This window comes from Watersipora subatra, chromosome 1 (assembly GCF_963576615.1).
Source record: "Watersipora subatra chromosome 1, tzWatSuba1.1, whole genome shotgun sequence".
Taxonomy (NCBI): domain Eukaryota; kingdom Metazoa; phylum Bryozoa; class Gymnolaemata; order Cheilostomatida; family Watersiporidae; genus Watersipora; species Watersipora subatra.
In genome coordinates, this window is record NC_088708.1 from 4,663,131 (window position 1) to 4,681,600 (window position 18,470).

The 18,470-nt window shown below is 36.1% G+C and overlaps 1 protein-coding gene across 1 annotated transcript in view; it reads left to right on the top strand.

The window, feature by feature from the left end:
* Positions 1-419: 419 nt before the first annotated feature.
* Positions 420-18,470, top strand: part of LOC137390936 (C2 domain-containing protein 3-like) — a 46,793-nt gene continuing 28,742 nt past the window's right edge. Inside the window, 15 exon segments of the mRNA XM_068077273.1 lie at positions 420-501; positions 1,075-1,249; positions 1,468-1,547; positions 1,627-1,729; positions 1,922-1,998; positions 3,704-3,846; positions 5,847-6,091; positions 6,433-6,520; positions 6,733-6,870; positions 7,567-7,719; positions 9,926-10,055; positions 10,241-10,412; positions 12,340-12,458; positions 13,881-13,999; positions 18,152-18,310. Coding sequence (XP_067933374.1) covers positions 420-501; positions 1,075-1,249; positions 1,468-1,547; positions 1,627-1,729; positions 1,922-1,998; positions 3,704-3,846; positions 5,847-6,091; positions 6,433-6,520; positions 6,733-6,870; positions 7,567-7,719; positions 9,926-10,055; positions 10,241-10,412; positions 12,340-12,458; positions 13,881-13,999; positions 18,152-18,310 — 1,983 coding nt within the window.

The window sequence follows — 18,470 nt, forward strand, 5'->3', positions numbered from 1 at the left end:
TATTAGAACGTTCAGTATTGCTTGCTGAAGGATTTTTCTTTAAGGTGGAACAATCTGTTAACGCCGTGTTGTGAAGCAGTGGCTTTTATGTAAAATAACCAAATTTTAGGTCATTTTAATCATCAGTTTTCTTGGGCTGACAAAAATGTACATGCATTTTTGGTCGCAACTCGAAAAGCAATGACAGTTTCAATCTTTTATTTTATGATGTGTAAATAGCTTACCACCGCTGACCAATCAATGAATTAAGGATGTTTGCATTTTGCATATAGAGCAATTGGGCAAAAAACTGAGCTCAACTTCTCAGTGCAATGCGTGAACATAGGCGCCTTATGTGTTTGTTGTTGTAGGCAAGTTGATTGGAAGTAAATTGTAAGTAGCCTGATAGAAATAGATGGTAATGCAAGAATAATATAACAATGCCTGAAAGTACTGGATCAGGAGCAACTACACCGAGGAGAAGTAGACAAAAATCTAAAAAAGCCAAAAGCAGAATCAAAGGTATTTGCTAAATTTTGCTGATAGAATATGGAAAGTTTACTACCTATTATACTATATACTTGTTTACTATGAGAGTCATGTGCAAAACGATGTTTTTCCATTGCCGTACATTATGTTACGGTTCTGTATGTGTGACTAATGTTCTGTTTGCTGACCAAATTAAGTGCTGTTAGATTCACTGTACGAGTCATTTTTTTATGTACACGGGCATTCTAGCACACTTCCTTCTATCTGAATTGTGGATCGATATTAGACTTGAATATTTTCTTGGATCGGTGAAAATTTCGATTAATACTGTATGAGATTTTTTTATTGAGTAGGTCCCAGTTTCCCACAATACATTGGTCCTATCTTGCTCGACTAAACCCACTAATACTATTCTAAAATTAATTAAATAATTTCAAGGATTTGTGTTTAAAGAGACTTCTAGTTGTTTTCTGGAAGCATATATACGAAGCATAGGAAATTTGTAACGAAACAAGGCTTAGCATCCAAAGTTTTAATCTCAGTGAAAGACACAACAACCCGCCACTTAGGCATTTAATACTTCACATTATTGATCTATCTACTCAGCTGAACGAGAAGTACTGGTACACGGCTGCCTCCCTCCTCAGGTCGATGGGCAGATCAGGTGCTATGTTGTGGTCAGTCTAAAGAAGGTGACATGGAAAACCAGCAAGTATCCTGTGGATGTTTTTCTCCGCTGCCTCTGGTGGGGTGACAGCCTCGAGTCTGCTGCCATTTTCAGGTCAGCAAACATGTTTATCATTGTCATTGAAACCTGGTCTGTGTCAAACAAGACCATTTATCCTTATGATCACTGAATTTTTTTCTCTGCTCGTAAGATAACAGTGATTGTTACTTGGCACATGTAGCTGCTATATTATAAACTACAAAGTATTCATAGCTTTGTTATACGATAATCTTATCCATACAGAAAATTTGGTTAATAGTACATACTTGTAGTCCTTCGGAAAACAAGGTTGTTGCCAGATATCCAGTTCGTTCAGGACCAAAGCAGATGGCCGCTTACCTGACAGATGCAGGTTAGTTTTTGTCAAGGTTCCACCATCTTGTTGGTTACCCGCTGTGTCCTGTTTGCTTAAACCTCTATGGTAAACATAGGAACACTTCATGTGGATGTACTGAGAGGAGGGGACATGGCTGTCATAGGGAAAGTACAGATATACGGACTAAGTGCCTTGGCCACAGGCAAGTCTCTCTCAGGGTATGTCACTTTAGTTCTCTTTCTCTTACTTGCTGAATGTCGAGCAGTCAGTCAGATCATATAGTGAGTTGAGTCGCTGCTTGTCAGAGCTACAGAGTGTTTATGGCAGGGTATGGTTACTATTACTTATATTGTTGTTATTCCAAAGGCTTTATTAATGACATATTTTCCTGCAGATTGCCTTTATTGCAGACCTTATCCAATCTTCTCATCAAAAAGTGAAATTATTGGACATATAAATGTTGATGTCTCGATGCAAGCGCTGCACAGTGAGTATCTTTGTTAGTTATACACAATGATATTGTAAGCAATTATCTTATGTTTTTATTTTTTGGATTTACTACATTCATATTGTATTGCATAACCATACAACCGGCACCTGATTAAGGGATAATAAATGCTAACTTAGATTTGTCTGCCCCCTACATGTTACCCTAGATCAGTGGTTCCCAACTGGTGGTCCATGGACCCCTAGGGGTCCACAGGAGGTTTTGAGGGGTCCACAGGCTGGTGCCAGCATTGGTTTTTCTAGCTAGTTATTTACAGCTATTTCTGTCTTATAGTGGTTGGATCAATGATATAAAACTCTAAAAGGATAGGCGATGGCCATCATAAGAGCGGGGTTTAATGATCGAGCTCTGTTGGGATTGTGCTAGCCTGGGTTTCGAGGCTAATGCAATTCCGACGGGGTGGTCGCGTTGCCTTGTTAGGTTTTTTGGGTCCGGACTTTTATCACTTATGTGCATCAATCGCTGGAGAGTACATGATTTCCTGCTAGTAGTACAAAACAACAAAACCTCTAACCAGCAAACGCGTAATTCTCTCTCTCTCCCTCTTCAATTTCAGCGATATACTAAGATCCATGGAAAATAAAACATTTCAATTTACAATGCATTGTTATAAACACAATATATTATGATGTTTATAAAGGGGTCCATGACTTTTAGATAAGAAGCTCAGGGAGTCCATGGCTCCAAGGTAGTTGGGAACCACTGCCCTAGATAGTCAGTCACTTAGTTCTAGCTAAAGGATTGGGTAAAAACCAGCCATTAGCTTAAATTGATTGATATCATTGGGTATAAGGAATTGGGCTTGCTTTTAATTTCTAGTTCATCGAGTTAGTGGTTGGAGAAGAGTGTGTGGTGTGTAATTATAGTGCTCTAGCATGTGGCTGACACCTCTGTGTCAATAGGAGATTGTTTAGTTGTAGTTAACATTTACTGTAATTTAATAATGCATCATGAAAAAAAGCCTTAAATATTATTTACAATAAATGGCCTACTGTAAGTTAAACGCATATATCACATGAGAGCACTCACAATGTGTCACTGGCACAACCAAATTATAGAAGGATGAGTTCATCTGAAAGTCACTAAAACATATTCATTTTTACTCGCAATTTTTATGTGTTACCATTTTCATGGTCAAAATTGATGTGTTAGGACAATGCAAAGTCTGCATAAACATTGTGTGTAAAAATGACATAATTTGCATTAAAGCTTTTACCATGCTTTTATGTATTTGCTGGTCTTTTCAAAAGCTAAAAACCCCGATTCACTATTAAGTTCTCTTAATATATAGTATATATAACTTTTACTGTTTCATTGCACACAGTTTAGTATACTAATACATTTGTGCAATATGTTGGTCTTAAAAAATGAACAGTTTTTAAAAATTAAATGTCGGCTTAAGGCTCCTAAATCTCTTAGCCGTTTTTTCAACTGCATTTATTACAGCAACAAGTGCTACCCCATAATTGGTCATATCTCTCTGAAACAATCTCAATTTTTCTAACATACAATTGAATAAATTTTTGTGATTTAAGCAGCTTTGCCATACCTTCAGAATACTGAAGACATACATGTTGTTTAAAATGGTTGTATTGCTTAGCCTAGTCGAGTTATTGTGGTATTCATCCATTTGCATTAATAAATATTCTTACACACATTACTCCGTATCTTATTTTGTCCACAGCATTTGAAGATAGCGGATCCTCCATATTGCCGACAACTGACCTTGACAACACAGAGCTCATAGAAAGATTAGCAGATGAGGAAAGGGTTGACGCGAAGCTGGGGACCCCGAGTGCTTATAGTAGTGGTCTTTCTCATCACATGGTCAGTTTTTTTATATATATATTTACTAGCTGCACTACCCGGCGTTGCCCGGGTAATCAAAAGGTTTTTGCTTTGCTGTTTTTGTTTTGAATTGGCTAAGTTTTTTTACTCAATGAATTTGAGTAACTTAAGCTAGTCTAAATCTTTACTATAATAAGAGCCATGTCTGTCCCTCTGAAGCTAGCGTTAGGAAAAAAGATTGCATCATGATCTCTCATGCAATCATGATCTTCAAGCATGCTTGCTGAAGCGTAGGGCATGCTATTTTACACAATCGGCATTAAAAATTGGCAGGTGTAATAAGTATGCTGTGCACAATTATCCCATATTATTGCCAGTTGGACATATAGTCTAATGGATACTCCGCTTGTTTGCAGAACTAGACTTACCGAATTCAAATCCAGTGTGAAGGGGATTTTTTGTTCCTATAACTTTATCGCTATAACAAGACACACGAACGACAGACATACACTTACATACATACATTACTCGGGTAATAAAAAAAGTCTTTGCATGAAAAATTTATTTTTATTTAACATGTTGAATAAAAATAAATTTACTGTACAAAGACGTCTTTATTACGCGGACAACGGAGGGCATTCTTATAGTATATAAGTATAGATATACAGTGAAACTCGGATAACGCAAACTTCAAGGGACCGAGCAAAAGTGTTCGAGTTATTAGAGCGTTCAAGTTATCAGGACAGTCATAAGTGCACGTATTTATCAGTAGATACATGTACATATACAAACTATATATAAATCGAATGCATAGATTGCTTGTTGCAAGTTAAAGGGTCTCTCGTGTGAAGTTTTAAATATTTTTAACCAGAAAGTATAGATATTTTTCTATCACTTGAGATTTGTTTGTTGTTTTAGGTGATGTGACTGCCAGGACGTTCTCAGATTAAAATTGGCAAAACTTGATCGCGGTTAAAACGCTCAGAAAAAATACATACGTATTTTTCTACCGCGCGTTTTAACCAAGATCAGTTTTGTAGTAAGTCAGTTATTACAAAACTGCTTTACAATTAAAAACCCATTATCAATTCTGCCGATTTTACTTTAAATTTATCCGAATTTTACCTCGCTTTTCTTGCTTTCAGAGGGTTATCGCTAAGCGGATGTTTGGTGAAATTTGATTTTTGCAAACCTTTAGAAAAGTCGTTAATGAAAATATTTTACCGATGTTGGTAATAACGAGGCCTAAGAACTACTAAAAGTCGATGTTTATCTCTATGGCTTGGAATAAAGTGATATTCTAAAGCGATAGTAACACCGTCTCGGTAGCTGTTTGGCAAAAAACTGTTCGAGTTAACGGAGTTTCGGTCGAGTTATCTAAAGCCATTTATCATTGCGTGGGAACGGACCAAACAAATACGTTGAATTAACCGTGTTTTCGAGTTATCCGAGGGCGAGTTATCCGAGTTTCACTGTATAATATCGTAAACAAGCTTCACCTGGTCACCTTTTTCTTCCACTAATGTTTATATATCAGTTTTTATCTTGTTGAGCAGGTTGAAGAGATTCCATACTTATCTTCAACCGACCACCAGGTGGCAGGTAAGCCATTCGCGATACTTGTCTAGGTATCTTCCCATAAAAGGCATATCGTGTGAATCTGGATTATAAGGCATTTACATACACACAATGGTGAACTTTTGAGCCGTTTGTTGTCTTATCTTTTTGAGTTAATGTCATGTGGGTGTATAAGGGAGTTTTATACTTGTATATGTGTATCATTATTAACATAGTTATATAAATAGCATTTCAATATCATGGATACTTTCAGGATAGGTATGTGGTGACTGATGGCAATCGTTTAAGGAAGTTTTTAAATATTTGGAAAAAAGCTGTAGTATATTCAAATATTTTTAACATTTTAATTGTACACGGCTTTGCCTTCCTTCTTTTCCTCCCCTCTCACATACTTTCTCCTTATCTTTCTTTTATCTCACCTTTCTTTCTCCTCCACTAGCAGTGCAATGGTGTCTATCTAGAAATGCAGTAGTCTCACACATGCAGTTCAGTAGTCACTCACACTACATTCAGCTATCCTTATTACTATTGTAGATATTTCCAACACCACACCTGTAGCAGAGGAAGATCTTATTACTAATCTTTTAGTCAAGGGGGAACAGCTACGCAATGAAATGATCTCTTCTACTATAGACAGAGGACTAGCTAACCATGTATTTATGCATAGAGCAGCTGAGTCAGATGAGCAAATCTTACAAAATGACGGGTGCGTAAGACCAAGAGATCTCAGATTCTGTTATGTCTGTCTGTTTGTTAGCTTTAGTTAAATGAGGCGTTAAAAAAACCATGAAACTATGAGCATTTTGGTCAGTTTTTTGTGATCTGGTTCCATTCTGCTAACTCTACATACTGTTGGCTTGTGATACAGATTGCACTGTTTGCTTTGCGGAACACACCGTTTTGATGACTTCTTCAAACGTCGAAGAAATTACTTTTCCCCTGATGAAAGTTTAAATATCAAATTGTTCATGCGCTCATTGTTGCCTGTGACTTTGATGTGTGTCTGACAAGTTGGCTCTCTCCATTCGTCTGGTTTTTGTTTTACAGAAATCCACCTGATCATATCAGTTTCAGGGAGACCAGGAGACATGACCGAGAAAAGGCTACTGTTAATCTGGTTCTTGGAAGTTCTCCGGTATTTGTTACATATATTACATATCTTTAAAAGATTAGCAGTGTCTACCCTAAAATCAAAGTCAATTGCACTTTTTATGTCTAGTAGACTGCTTGAGATTTGGTACTACTGTATGGGCTTAGGGTCCAATCTCCCTTGTTGTATGGTAGTACTGTGTATTTCTCAGATAGTTAGAGTATGACCTCAGTGTTTGTTGATCCCTCTTGTTGTAGGGTAAGGCTGTTTATGTCTCAGATAGTGAGAGTATGAGCTCCGCGTCTGTTGATCTCTCTGATTGGGAGGACCCATTGCATGACCAGGAGATACTTGATTTACTTTTCTATAAGAATTCGTCAAGAGAAAATAACCAGGTGAAGCACCTGCTTGCATTGCTCTAGCAGCAATATCTCCTTGCATCTCCCTACGTTTCCCAGCTTTTAATTTAATTGAAACCTGTTATCATTTAGCCTGTCTTGACAAACTGTTGTTTTTGCGGAGTTGTCCCCCGGCGAGCGGAGCGAGCAAAACAACAGTTTGTTACAATACACACTGCACCTGATGCATCAGCTGCACTGAAAGGGAGTTGTTCTCTTCCGTTTATGCGGCTTGGCTGCGATATTATGTCGGTCGCTCCATTGGTAGTCATAACAAATTTAGCCCAAAAATTTATGTAGAAAACAATAAGATAAAAACGTTTAACCAGAGACCAGTCTCTGCGGTAAAGTTTTACTAAAGTTTACCGCAGAGACTGGTCTCTGGTTAAATATTCATATCTTTTTTTTCTACATAAATGTTTGGGCTAAATCCGTTATGATTACCAATGGAGTGACCGACATAACGTCGCAGCCATGCTGCATAGACGGAAGAGAACAACTCCTTTTCAGTGCAACTGATGCATCAGGTGCAGTGCGTATTGTGACAAGCTGTTGTTTTGCTCGTTCTGCTCAACGGGTGACAACTCCGCAAAAACAACAGTTTGTCAAGACAAGCTAGTTATCATGCCATAGATGAATCTATGAGATACATTGGAGTTTACACTTGGTAGTTAACTCTATAGTTTATGCCAGGGTGTTCAAGTTGATGCAGCCACATCTATGGAGCCCTTATCTGGTAAAATGCCATTACCCAGGGTGGTAGAAAGTCAACACGCTAATGTTGAGGGCGTTGTGAGTGCTGGTGCAAAAGAGGACACATCTATCGTCGATGATGTGGGCAATGTGGTAAGTGTTGTCTATCGTATCAGATGGCATTGCTGTACAAGATGGATTCATTCTAAGCTCTTCTCTTGAACTGTAGCGGAAACTCTACTTGCAAAATTTTCAACTTACGAAACTTTTGGTAGAATGTCTTTTGGTAGAATGTTTGCTTTGACTTAAGAAAGATATTTCAGATACGAATGACCGAAAGGCCTTTCATACTTTGTCCCCTTTGTTAGTTTTGTGTCATGGCCTGTTTGCTTCCCATGGGCACGACTTGAGAATGCGTATCATGGCCTGTTTGCTTCCTATGGGCACGACTTAAGAATGCGTATCATGGCCTGTTTTCTTCCCATGGGCACGACTTAAGAATGCGTATTATGGCCTGTTTGCTTCCCATGGGCTTGGCTTAAGAATGCGTATCATGGCCTGTTTGCTTCCCATGGGCATGACTTAAGAATGCGTATCATGGCCTGTTTGCTTCCCATGGGCACGACTTAAGAATGCGTATCACTGAGTTTCTTTTGTTAACATATATCCGCAAATGACAAGTGGTTTAGTTTCGTTCATTGTATAGTTTGGAGCTATCATGTATCGCATACAGAGTAGGACAACTTTGGTTTCTAGCTAGTTTTGTCTTTTCTGTATGATGACAGTTTTTCAGTTTGTGCCGATGTAAATAAATCTTTTTACTTATGTTTTTAAAAACATTTTGAGCAAAACAAAACCAACACAACAATACTACACACACTTCTGACTACCATTCTCCATCTTCCCACGGTCTTTTCTTAGCCACGTCTAGACGGCCTATGCCAAAGGTAAATAAACAAAAGTACCATTCATAGTTAATAGTTTTTGTTTTTTTGATGTGCACTTTTTCTATTTATTATATAGTTATATAATTCTAACGTATTTGTTACAGGTTTTAATCATTACATGTTTTTGTATTTTATACAAATGTTGTATCTGAGTTTTGTGAAGGCTTGGACAGATTAGGGCATTTATATGGTGAAATCAGTTTTCACAGACAAATTTTCTACTTAGGAAGTGGCTTGCAGGATAAATTACTTTTGTAAGCAGAGGTTTCATTGTAAGTAGATGTTCAACTGTATTTGTTTATTTACAAGAAACAAGAAGTTTATGAACAAGAAAAGCTCGCAAGTTGTACAGCTACTCCTGTTTATTTATTTTTTATTTTATGGGTTTCCTATTGTTTAATGGCTAACTGGTCGTTAATACATTGACTTGCATTACAGTGCATTACGCGCATAAGCTTGCTATTTTTAAAATAAAATATAGTATCATGTTTTATCAAATGGCACACGTTAGTAACACCATGAAAAGTGGGTGATTAGCAATAGCATATGCTAGTAATATCCGGAGGAGTAGATGAGTGATTTTACACACGAGGTTTATAACAACTGAACGAAACAAATGGATAAACTAAAGGGTAGTGGCGTTATAACATCTTCTTATCACCACAATATCAACTCATTCTAAAGGTTCTATAGCTTTGTTAATGACTTAATGTATTGAGCTTCTTTAACCCGCTCACTTTGTTATGTGTGTTCTTGACTGGTAGTGCTTTACATGGTCACATTTTACTTGACTGGTAGTGCTTTACATGGTCACATTTTACTTAACTGGTAGTGCTTTACATGGTCACATTATACTTAACTGGTAGTGCTTTACATGGTCACATTTTACTTGACTGGTAGTGCTTTACATGGTCACATTTTACTTGGCAGCATGTCACAGTAAACCATCTTGTACTTGCCATTATGGAGTTACAGGAAACCATCTTGTACTTGCCATTATGGAGTTATAGGAAACCATCTTGTACTTGTCATTATGGAGTTACAGGAAACCATATTGTACTTGCCATTATGGAGTTACAGGAAACCAACTTGTACTTTTCATTATGTAGTTACAGGAAACCAACTTGTACTTGTCATTATGGAGTTACAGGAAACATTATTGTACTTGCCATTATGGAGTTCCTGAAGCTTATTTCTTAAGTGAAACATGAGATCGGCCAAGAAAGTTTCCATCCAAATACAAACTCGATTACGAATATCTTTTAAGAGCAAATTGAAAAGATTTACAGAGAATAAAGTAATGCCATGATACTAAGTATTGACCTGTAGGTAGTGCAGTAATGGCATGAATAGCGGCAGCCTCTGAAGGAGATATTAAAACATCTGTAGATTTGTATTTTTGTACTTCACAGAGACCACCCTCTCGGTCTAGCTCCACATCGCCCAGGATATTGCTCAACCGATCCCCATCACCTTTGGGTAACCAATCAGATAGTGCCACCTCAAGAGTCTCATTTGATATGACATCAAGTGATGATGAGGGTATGGTAAACCTTGTCAAAATTTCAATTGTCCTTGTACAATTGTAGTTTGATCTTCACTTGATTAATTTGATTGGACATGTTATTATTATAATGATTATTATGATAGTAACAATTATTATTCATTTTATTATACTATTAATCCTCACGTTCACTCTCTCAGTGCATTACTATTAAACCTTGTAGACACGAGGTCTGCTGCCGAAGGACTGAGTGTTGAACAGCTGACACTGCTTGCAAGGGTAAGTGTAGCTCGAGTTCACATCGGCAGCATGGAGCTGAAAGAGCGGCCGAGCACGCCTGTGGAGAAAAAGGTTTATAAAGGAAGACCTCCGCCCGCAAAGACAACCAAGTATGGGTATGTTGGGAAACTGTTTACCTATCTCATCCTGGTGGCACTTGTGATACTCTAGTCACACTGTAACGCAGTGCTGGCCTGTCCTCTCAACACGTATTTGTAGCTCGGGAATTAAAATGATCTTGTCTTAGCGACGCAACTACAGTCATACTTCGACTTACGAGCTTAATGCGTTCCAAGACTGAGCTCGTATGTCAATTTACTCGCATGTTGGTGCAATTTATTTATATATAGAACAATTAAATATATATTAATTGGTTTCTATACTCTAAAAAATGCAAATAAAACACTCAAAACAAGATATTGTAACAGAAAAGGCATGTTGGTTATTGACCTAACTTACCACATGCTTTCAAAAAGCAACAAATAAAAAACAATGCAAGGAAATGTGATTAATTAAAAAGGTAAAATTAAATACATACAGTAGCAGCTAACGCTAGCATTTGCCAGGGCGGGAGATGTAAGTGTTATTTTGCATTACAACAGTTGAATTTGATAAATTTGAATTTTATCAAAGTCTTAAAAACAAACTTAAAAGCAAACCTAAAAGCAAACTTTCATTTTTCGTAATTAAAATTTCTTCGGCGTTCATAATTGGAAGTTTCTCGCTGGTTAGCGAATTTTTCCTTTGTTTTTGCTTTCACGACTAGCCGGCCGTTTTAAGATAAACCTATCTAAGGACGTTTGCCTTTGTCGCTCTTTCAACGTGTTGCGATTAGAACGAACACTGGTGTCGTCACAAAGGGTTAATGCACGACCACTAGCCAACTTGTCCGAAAGTTTATTTTTATAGATAGCACCGGCCTTTTCACATAGGTCTTTTCGCCTTTATTGAAACATCGTTTCAGTTACACTGTCACCGGCCAATTGTTTATCTTTTATGTTTTCCAATGCCTGAGCGGTCTCTCCATCAGCGGTCGTGAAGATCGCTGCGTCGTTTAGAAACGCATTATGGTTAGTCCTTTTGCAAACTAAATGCCCTGAAAATAACCCTTCGGTTTGATAATTGTAAATGTATTTCTGTCATATTGCTGAGCTAGATCAATCACGCATACACATTTCGCATATTTTACAATAATTTTCCGTTTAATATCAATTGTTATCATTTGCTTTTTCTTTCCATTATCTTTCATTTTACTGGCAAACTTTCGGTCTACGCACCATACTTTTAATTCACATAGTTCTGCACTGAAAATTGCGCACAGAAAACACGGTACAAAAGTATAACCTGAGTAGTTGAAAAATACAGAGTGATGCTGTTCTCGTAAAACACCTCCGGCATACTTTGCAATTGACTCACGTGCTCGTATCTCAAACATTGCTCGTATGTTAGTGCTAAAACTTGCTTAAAAGCTGGCTCGTATCTCAAGTTTCTCGTACGTTAGAGCACTCGTAAGTTGAAGTATTACTGTATAAGGTTAGCTATTCAATGTAAAAGCCCTTTTATAGCCACCAAGTGTGCTGGTTCAACTGTTCTCACGGGTTAAAATCAATGGCCTCTGGCAAGTGTAATGATCTCTTGCATCCCACAGTTATGTGTTCAGACTCAATTTTGTTTAATCACTATTTAAGTGAAAAGTTTTTGTTGCAAGTGCTCTTAGCTAATTAAATGTTTGCAGCGTAATTACTCAAAGTATCTGATTGGCCAATCTCATTATGTAATTACTCATTACGCAAAATAATATTTTGTTGTATCCACATAAAAATATGCTCAAGTATAAGACATAAAAATAAGGAATTTCTGGTTTTTGATGCAATATGATCTGATACAATGTTTGAGCTAGTTGAGTTCCATAGGACAGCATATTTGTGAGCACAGCTATTACTCATTGTAATCTTACTACACATGTATGCTTATTATTGTTGTTTATGCTGATGTCAAGTTGTGTTTCATGAATAATACTCAAAATGAGGTTTTTTTTTCTAGGACATACTTTATTGAATATCAGTTTCCTGTCGTGGCTGCATCTAGAGACCAAGGAGAGCGAAACACTCCAGCTACAGAAACAGTTCGAGCTGTATCTAAAAAGGTGGAAAAATCTGGAGGTAAACAGGATACAGTTGATTATTAGAATCAGCAAGACTAGCTTGTACGAATGCTGCATCTGTGCCGATTTGCAGGCAAAGATAAATTATTCGATGTCAGCATTTGTGGTCTTGTATTGTATACTTTTCGAAAACCATTGTGCCATTTCTGCAATGAATGTCGCTCCCAAGCAATCAAAAATTGAATCACTACTTACTAGGAAGTAGCATTCTATCTTTATATAGACATACTTGCTATAAACATGCCATTAATCAATATTTAAAATATTGGAAGATACCAAATAATTTAAAACAAATTATAAATCTACTATAATAGGATCCACAAGTCTGGAGGTTGGTGATTGGGATAAAGATTCCATCATATGAGATTTGAACTTATCAATAAATCTATAAATTTTAGTGAATAGTTTAGCTATTGTCTAGCCTGTTTATGGCTAACATAGCTCCAGCAATAGACTGCAGATCAATATCTGAACAAAGCTTGTTATATGAATGAGTAAGTGATTTCGGCCAGTTACAATGCTGAACCTAGGTTTACTGTTAAACGGGATATTGTCTTTTTAAGGGAGTGTACAGCTACAACATAATTTTACTTTTGTACCAATTGATTTTTTATTGTGGATATTTATTTGTCAAGCTCTGAATCAGCGACTACCTCTCAATAATTATTTGTATTTGGCATTATGTTTTTTCTGTTATGTAATTGGTTAAGAGTGTGTAGTTCTGTAATTCGTTGGTAGTTCTTATATTATTAATTGAATGCGTGCACTTTTATCTACGAGGTAACAGTATTGCTGGGCTTTTGGCATTGCCATGGCGACTATTACAGCGCTTGCTTTATATAACAGATATACATATTATGAGTTCTTTTTATGGGGCGCGATAAGACAATCCTCTACTATTTATATCCAATTAAGTATATATATTTAATAGACACTGAGAAGGCTCGATTTAAATACCTATAGAGCTGCATGATTATCACGGTATACCATTGTGAGTGTGAGTTTTTACTTTTCTATAGTTATCACTAACTCTCATTAACAATGAAAACCATATCATAGATATATTTAGTCCTACTCTCAAATTACAGCGACAGTGTTGATTTAGCTGATTGCAAAATGTTTTGTTTTGCTGAATTGCTGAAACCAAATCATAAGATAGCTGAGAATAGTGAACAAAAGTTTAACAACTAACTGGATGAAGTTTTACTCAGTACAAACATAGCTATGGCAGCGGTTTTGAATCAATTGGTGTCAGGGTGGGACGACTTCTAGCCAAAATACTTTTATTATATTAGACTTTTCAAAGCTGGTTATCAACTCTCTTCAGGAGAGTTATGCCGGTGCTATGATAGTTCATAACTCAAACGTAATCATTGTCTATTTGAGCTTGCCTCCTCATGCTGTATGTGCTTTTCACCAGTTGTGACATGGAACCATCACACAGTCTTCCCGGTGTTCTTTGATGGTCAGACGGTTGAGAAGTGGTGGAGTTCTATGCTGGTGTTCAAAGTCCACCATCGTATCCAAACTAGCCGAACGGTAACTACCTGTTATATTATTAGTGCTGCAGTAGTGTTATACTATTAGTGCTGCAGTAGTGTTATACTATTAGTACTGCAGTAGTGTTATACTATTAGTGCTGCAGTAGTGTTATACTATTAGTGCTGCAGTAGTGTTATACTATTAGTACTGCAGTAGTGTTATACTATTAGTGCTGCAGTAGTGTTATACTATTAGTGCTGCAGTAGTGTTATATTATTAGTGCTGCAGTAGTGTTATACTATTAGTGCTGCAGTAGTGTTATATTATTAGTGCTGCAGTAGTGTTATACTATTAGTGCTGCAGTAGTGTTATACTATTAGTACTGCAGTAGTGTTATACTATTAGTGCTGCAGTAGTGTTATACTATTAGAACTGCCGTTTTCTTGTTGGATCGAGTATGTAGGTGAGAGATTTTGCAAGCTGGTAATTTCATACTGAAAGTAGATATAACTTGAGGCGTAGCATTAAAATAAAAATGTAAAATGTATTTGTTCAGACAGTATTGCATACCATAGAATAGGTGGGCTCTTCGGAGGTATGTTTTTTCTTCATTTAGCGTTAAGTTATCAAAAGGATTAATTATATTTTCTTTTAATTTTGATCTAAATCTCAAACTTTGTCGTCATTCGGTCTGTCTAGCCATAGCTATTAGTATCTAGCAATGAAGACTCCATATCGCAGAAGATTTGATCTCAGAACCTCCCTTTCACCAGGCGATAAACTAACCAATTGAGTTACGCTAGAGTTACGCCTGATGCATTGGATTCATTGGGTGATATGAGTCGATATGTAGATCAAAATATACATAACGACTTTGCATTAAGTTACAACACAACGTCATTATAGCTTGCTCTCACGGCTATTATTAGTAAGTTTAGCAATAGGATACTAGCTTACTCAAATTAGCCATTGGCAATGTGCTAGGCTAATGGCAAGTGGGAGGCAACTACATTACCTGCCACTGTTTATAAGCTGTTTTTAATACCCGTGCAACGTCGGCAATTTGGCTAATATTTGCATATGTTTATCAGTAAGTTGATATTAATTTGGTTTGATATATAATAATACAAGCTATTAATAAATGAAGTATCTATAGGCACATCTGCGTGAATATAAGTGTAACAACTTACATATTTATTACATTTATAAACATAAATGTAATAACTTCCAACTAAGCTCTAACAAGCAAACTTGAATATGCTAATTGTCTCTAATGCCATTTTTATGAGCTGGACAATCCAGGGTTGCCACCGTGGATTGCCTGTCTCAACATATCTCCGTGTGTTTTGTAGTTAGTGTCCCGAAGTCCGTTGGATATAGAGACTATTTCTGCTATTGCTCAAGTTGTATTAGTTGTATCTTTGTTCTGCTGCAATTAACTATCTAAACTATTGTTAGAGACTATTGATATATATCTATATACTAGCTGGATGCCCTGCGTTGTATAGGGTATAAAACACAGCTTATAGACATTACATCACCCTACCTACTACATTTATTTTACACTATATTACCTACAACTGTTTATAAGCTAGTTTTATTTTCCTTGCAACCTTGGGCATTCACCTAGTGAGGCCAGCTAGTAATTGTTACTTGTGATGCAACATCGTTATGCGTATTATATATATATATATATATATATATATATATATAATACGCATAACGACGTTGCATCACAAGTAATGATTACTAGCTGGCCTTAAATAAAAATGAATTTACTGTGCAAAGACATTTTTATTACCCGGGCAACGGTAGGCATTCATTTAGTATATAATATAGATATATAGTATAGAAAACAAGCTTATATATATAAACTTTATATATATATATAAGCTTTATATATAAGCTTTATATATAAACTTTATATATATAAATTGTATATATATAAACTGTATATATATATAAACTGTATATATATAAACTGTATATATAAACTGTATATATATATATATATATACACAATTTATTTGGTAGTCCATAATCATTTTTATAAAACAATGCTTGACATATGGGACCACCAAAAAATCAAATCAATAAAAAATAAAAATACATTGTCATGTGGTGTCATAAACACAAAAACAAAAAATTTATACAAGGAAGACTTGAAACTACTAAGTTTATGTATGGATCTTATCTCTTTTGATAAAAGATTAAAAGAATTATCAATACAATTATTGTTGAGTGCATCTTTGGGTAAGTACAAAATATAATCACGACACCGTGGATATCTGGTGGACACCGTGGATATCTGGTACTTGAGAATTGAAACATATCAGTGATGTATGAAGAAGTTAAAGCATCCAGTATTCTGAATCCAGCAATGTTAGTAAAATAAGTTAACATATCTGGCAGTGGGAGAACATCCACTTCTAAACAAAATGTAGATGGCAGCAAACAAGGTTGTGTCATTTGTAATTTACACACAAGTCGTAATGCAGTCTTTTGTAAAATGAGTAACCTATCTAATAGAGAATTTGGAGGAAGGTTCAAGTACACATAAATTGCATAAACGGAATGGCGATGAATGAATTGGAGGTAAAACTGTCTTGCTGAATGAAGATATATTCAAAATCTGCGACACAACCTAAAAAGGTTAATGTTCATATTTATTTTATCAATGAGAATATCAACATAGTTATTCTATGTGGAAGCTCTAATTTTTTTATCAGAATGATATGGTTCAGACACAGAAAAGCTTTACTAAAATCTAGAAATATACGCATAACTTTTTTTATAACAGGATTTCATTAACAAAATATCAAAAATAATTTTATGAGCTGAACCTGAACTTGAGTGATTAGGTTTAAAACTTCATTGTAGTGAATTGATGAGTGTATGCTTATCAAGAAATGACTGAAGATGTTTATGTGCTTTTTAAGAATCTGACAAAACCAGTAAAATTTTAATGGGCTTGTGATTGGACGGATCGTTAACATCACTTGTCTGGTTGATTGGGGTGACTCTCAAGTTCCCTAGTCATTAGAAAAACTCCTGTAGCCAGAGCTCTATTAAACATATCAGTCAGAATTTCAGCCATCAAGGCCATTAATCTTTGAGCAAGGAATAGCTTTTAGATATAAACAAACATCAAATGGAGTTGACAAGGAGTTCAATTAAAACATAAACATGCTTTGAATCAGACTGAGAAAGATAAGTTTGACTATACCTGTATAGTATAATACTGTATGTATAATACTACCTGTAGTAGTATTCATTATCACAATCAAGGACATGTTTAAAAAGATTGTCATAGCTTATATTACCAGTTGTACTATTTACTTGACATTTCTTTTCTGACATTTAACGCGTTCTGCACTCGTTTGGTGTTTTCATTTGTTGAACCAAACACAATGTTAGCTAAATACCTTTTTTTCTTTCGATCATTGAGGTTAGTAACCATCTTTTTTAATAATTAACCCAGTTTTGTAGTTTTTAGAAATCATCTTGGAGTTTGTTACTCCTGCTTGACTTCTTTGCCAGGCCCTAGTGGCAGTTTTTTACTATGTACACATTTTGATGTTGTCTTCACACATGTTTGAACCTTGTCAAGAAGTTTTGGGTAAATTTGCAACCATTTCATCAATGGAGCTGCTTATTTTATCATGGTCCTAATTTACATCTGAATATGATATTGTGGTAGAGTCATGATTAAAGTTTGAGTAATCAATAAATAAAATTTTTACCTTCTCAGAGTGAGGTGTTACACAAGTTCTCTTAATTATGAAGTTTCGGTGGTCACTAATCGGTAACACCAATATTGATGTTTTTTTTATATGAGGTGGCTTGTTAGTGTATACCTATGTGGTCAATCGAAATGCTCGTCATTTCACTGACTCTCGTCGGTTTTGTGATCAGTTGAGAAAAAGGATAGCTCTTAGGATCAGCCATTCACTTTAAACTGGTTTAAACTAGTTTTAGTATTTAAAAGATTTACATTGAAACCCTCCAGAATTACTACTCCCTCGAATTAGTTTATGTTAAAAGTTATTTGCACCAAATACAGACGATAAAGTATAACATTGTTTGGCAGCTCTACTATAACATGACAGATTGTCTCGCGTGTTGGCATTAGTTAGGTTAAAGTATAAAATGGCTGTTTCTGTAGGTTTGTTAGTAGAGCAACTACTATTACCTCAACTTGCATTGTAGGCCAGCCTTATAGGCTCATGCTCTATACCGATGAAGCAACTCTTGCAGTCCTTGACATTTGGTCTTGACCTTGATCTTCCGATAACAAAGTTGCAAAGACACTCCGCTGGCAGGACCAAACGTAGAAGACATCGAGCAGACATGATAGGTCAGATGAAGGTAAGTACGTCACTTGTGTGAAAGAGTGAATAAATGGGGGTATACACCAAATAGCTGGCCATGTTAGTAAGTCACCAGGTAGTATGTATTATGCATCAGAGGGTATGCTGGATAAGAGATAGTAGGGCGCAGGTAGTAGAACATACTGGTAGGTGTATGA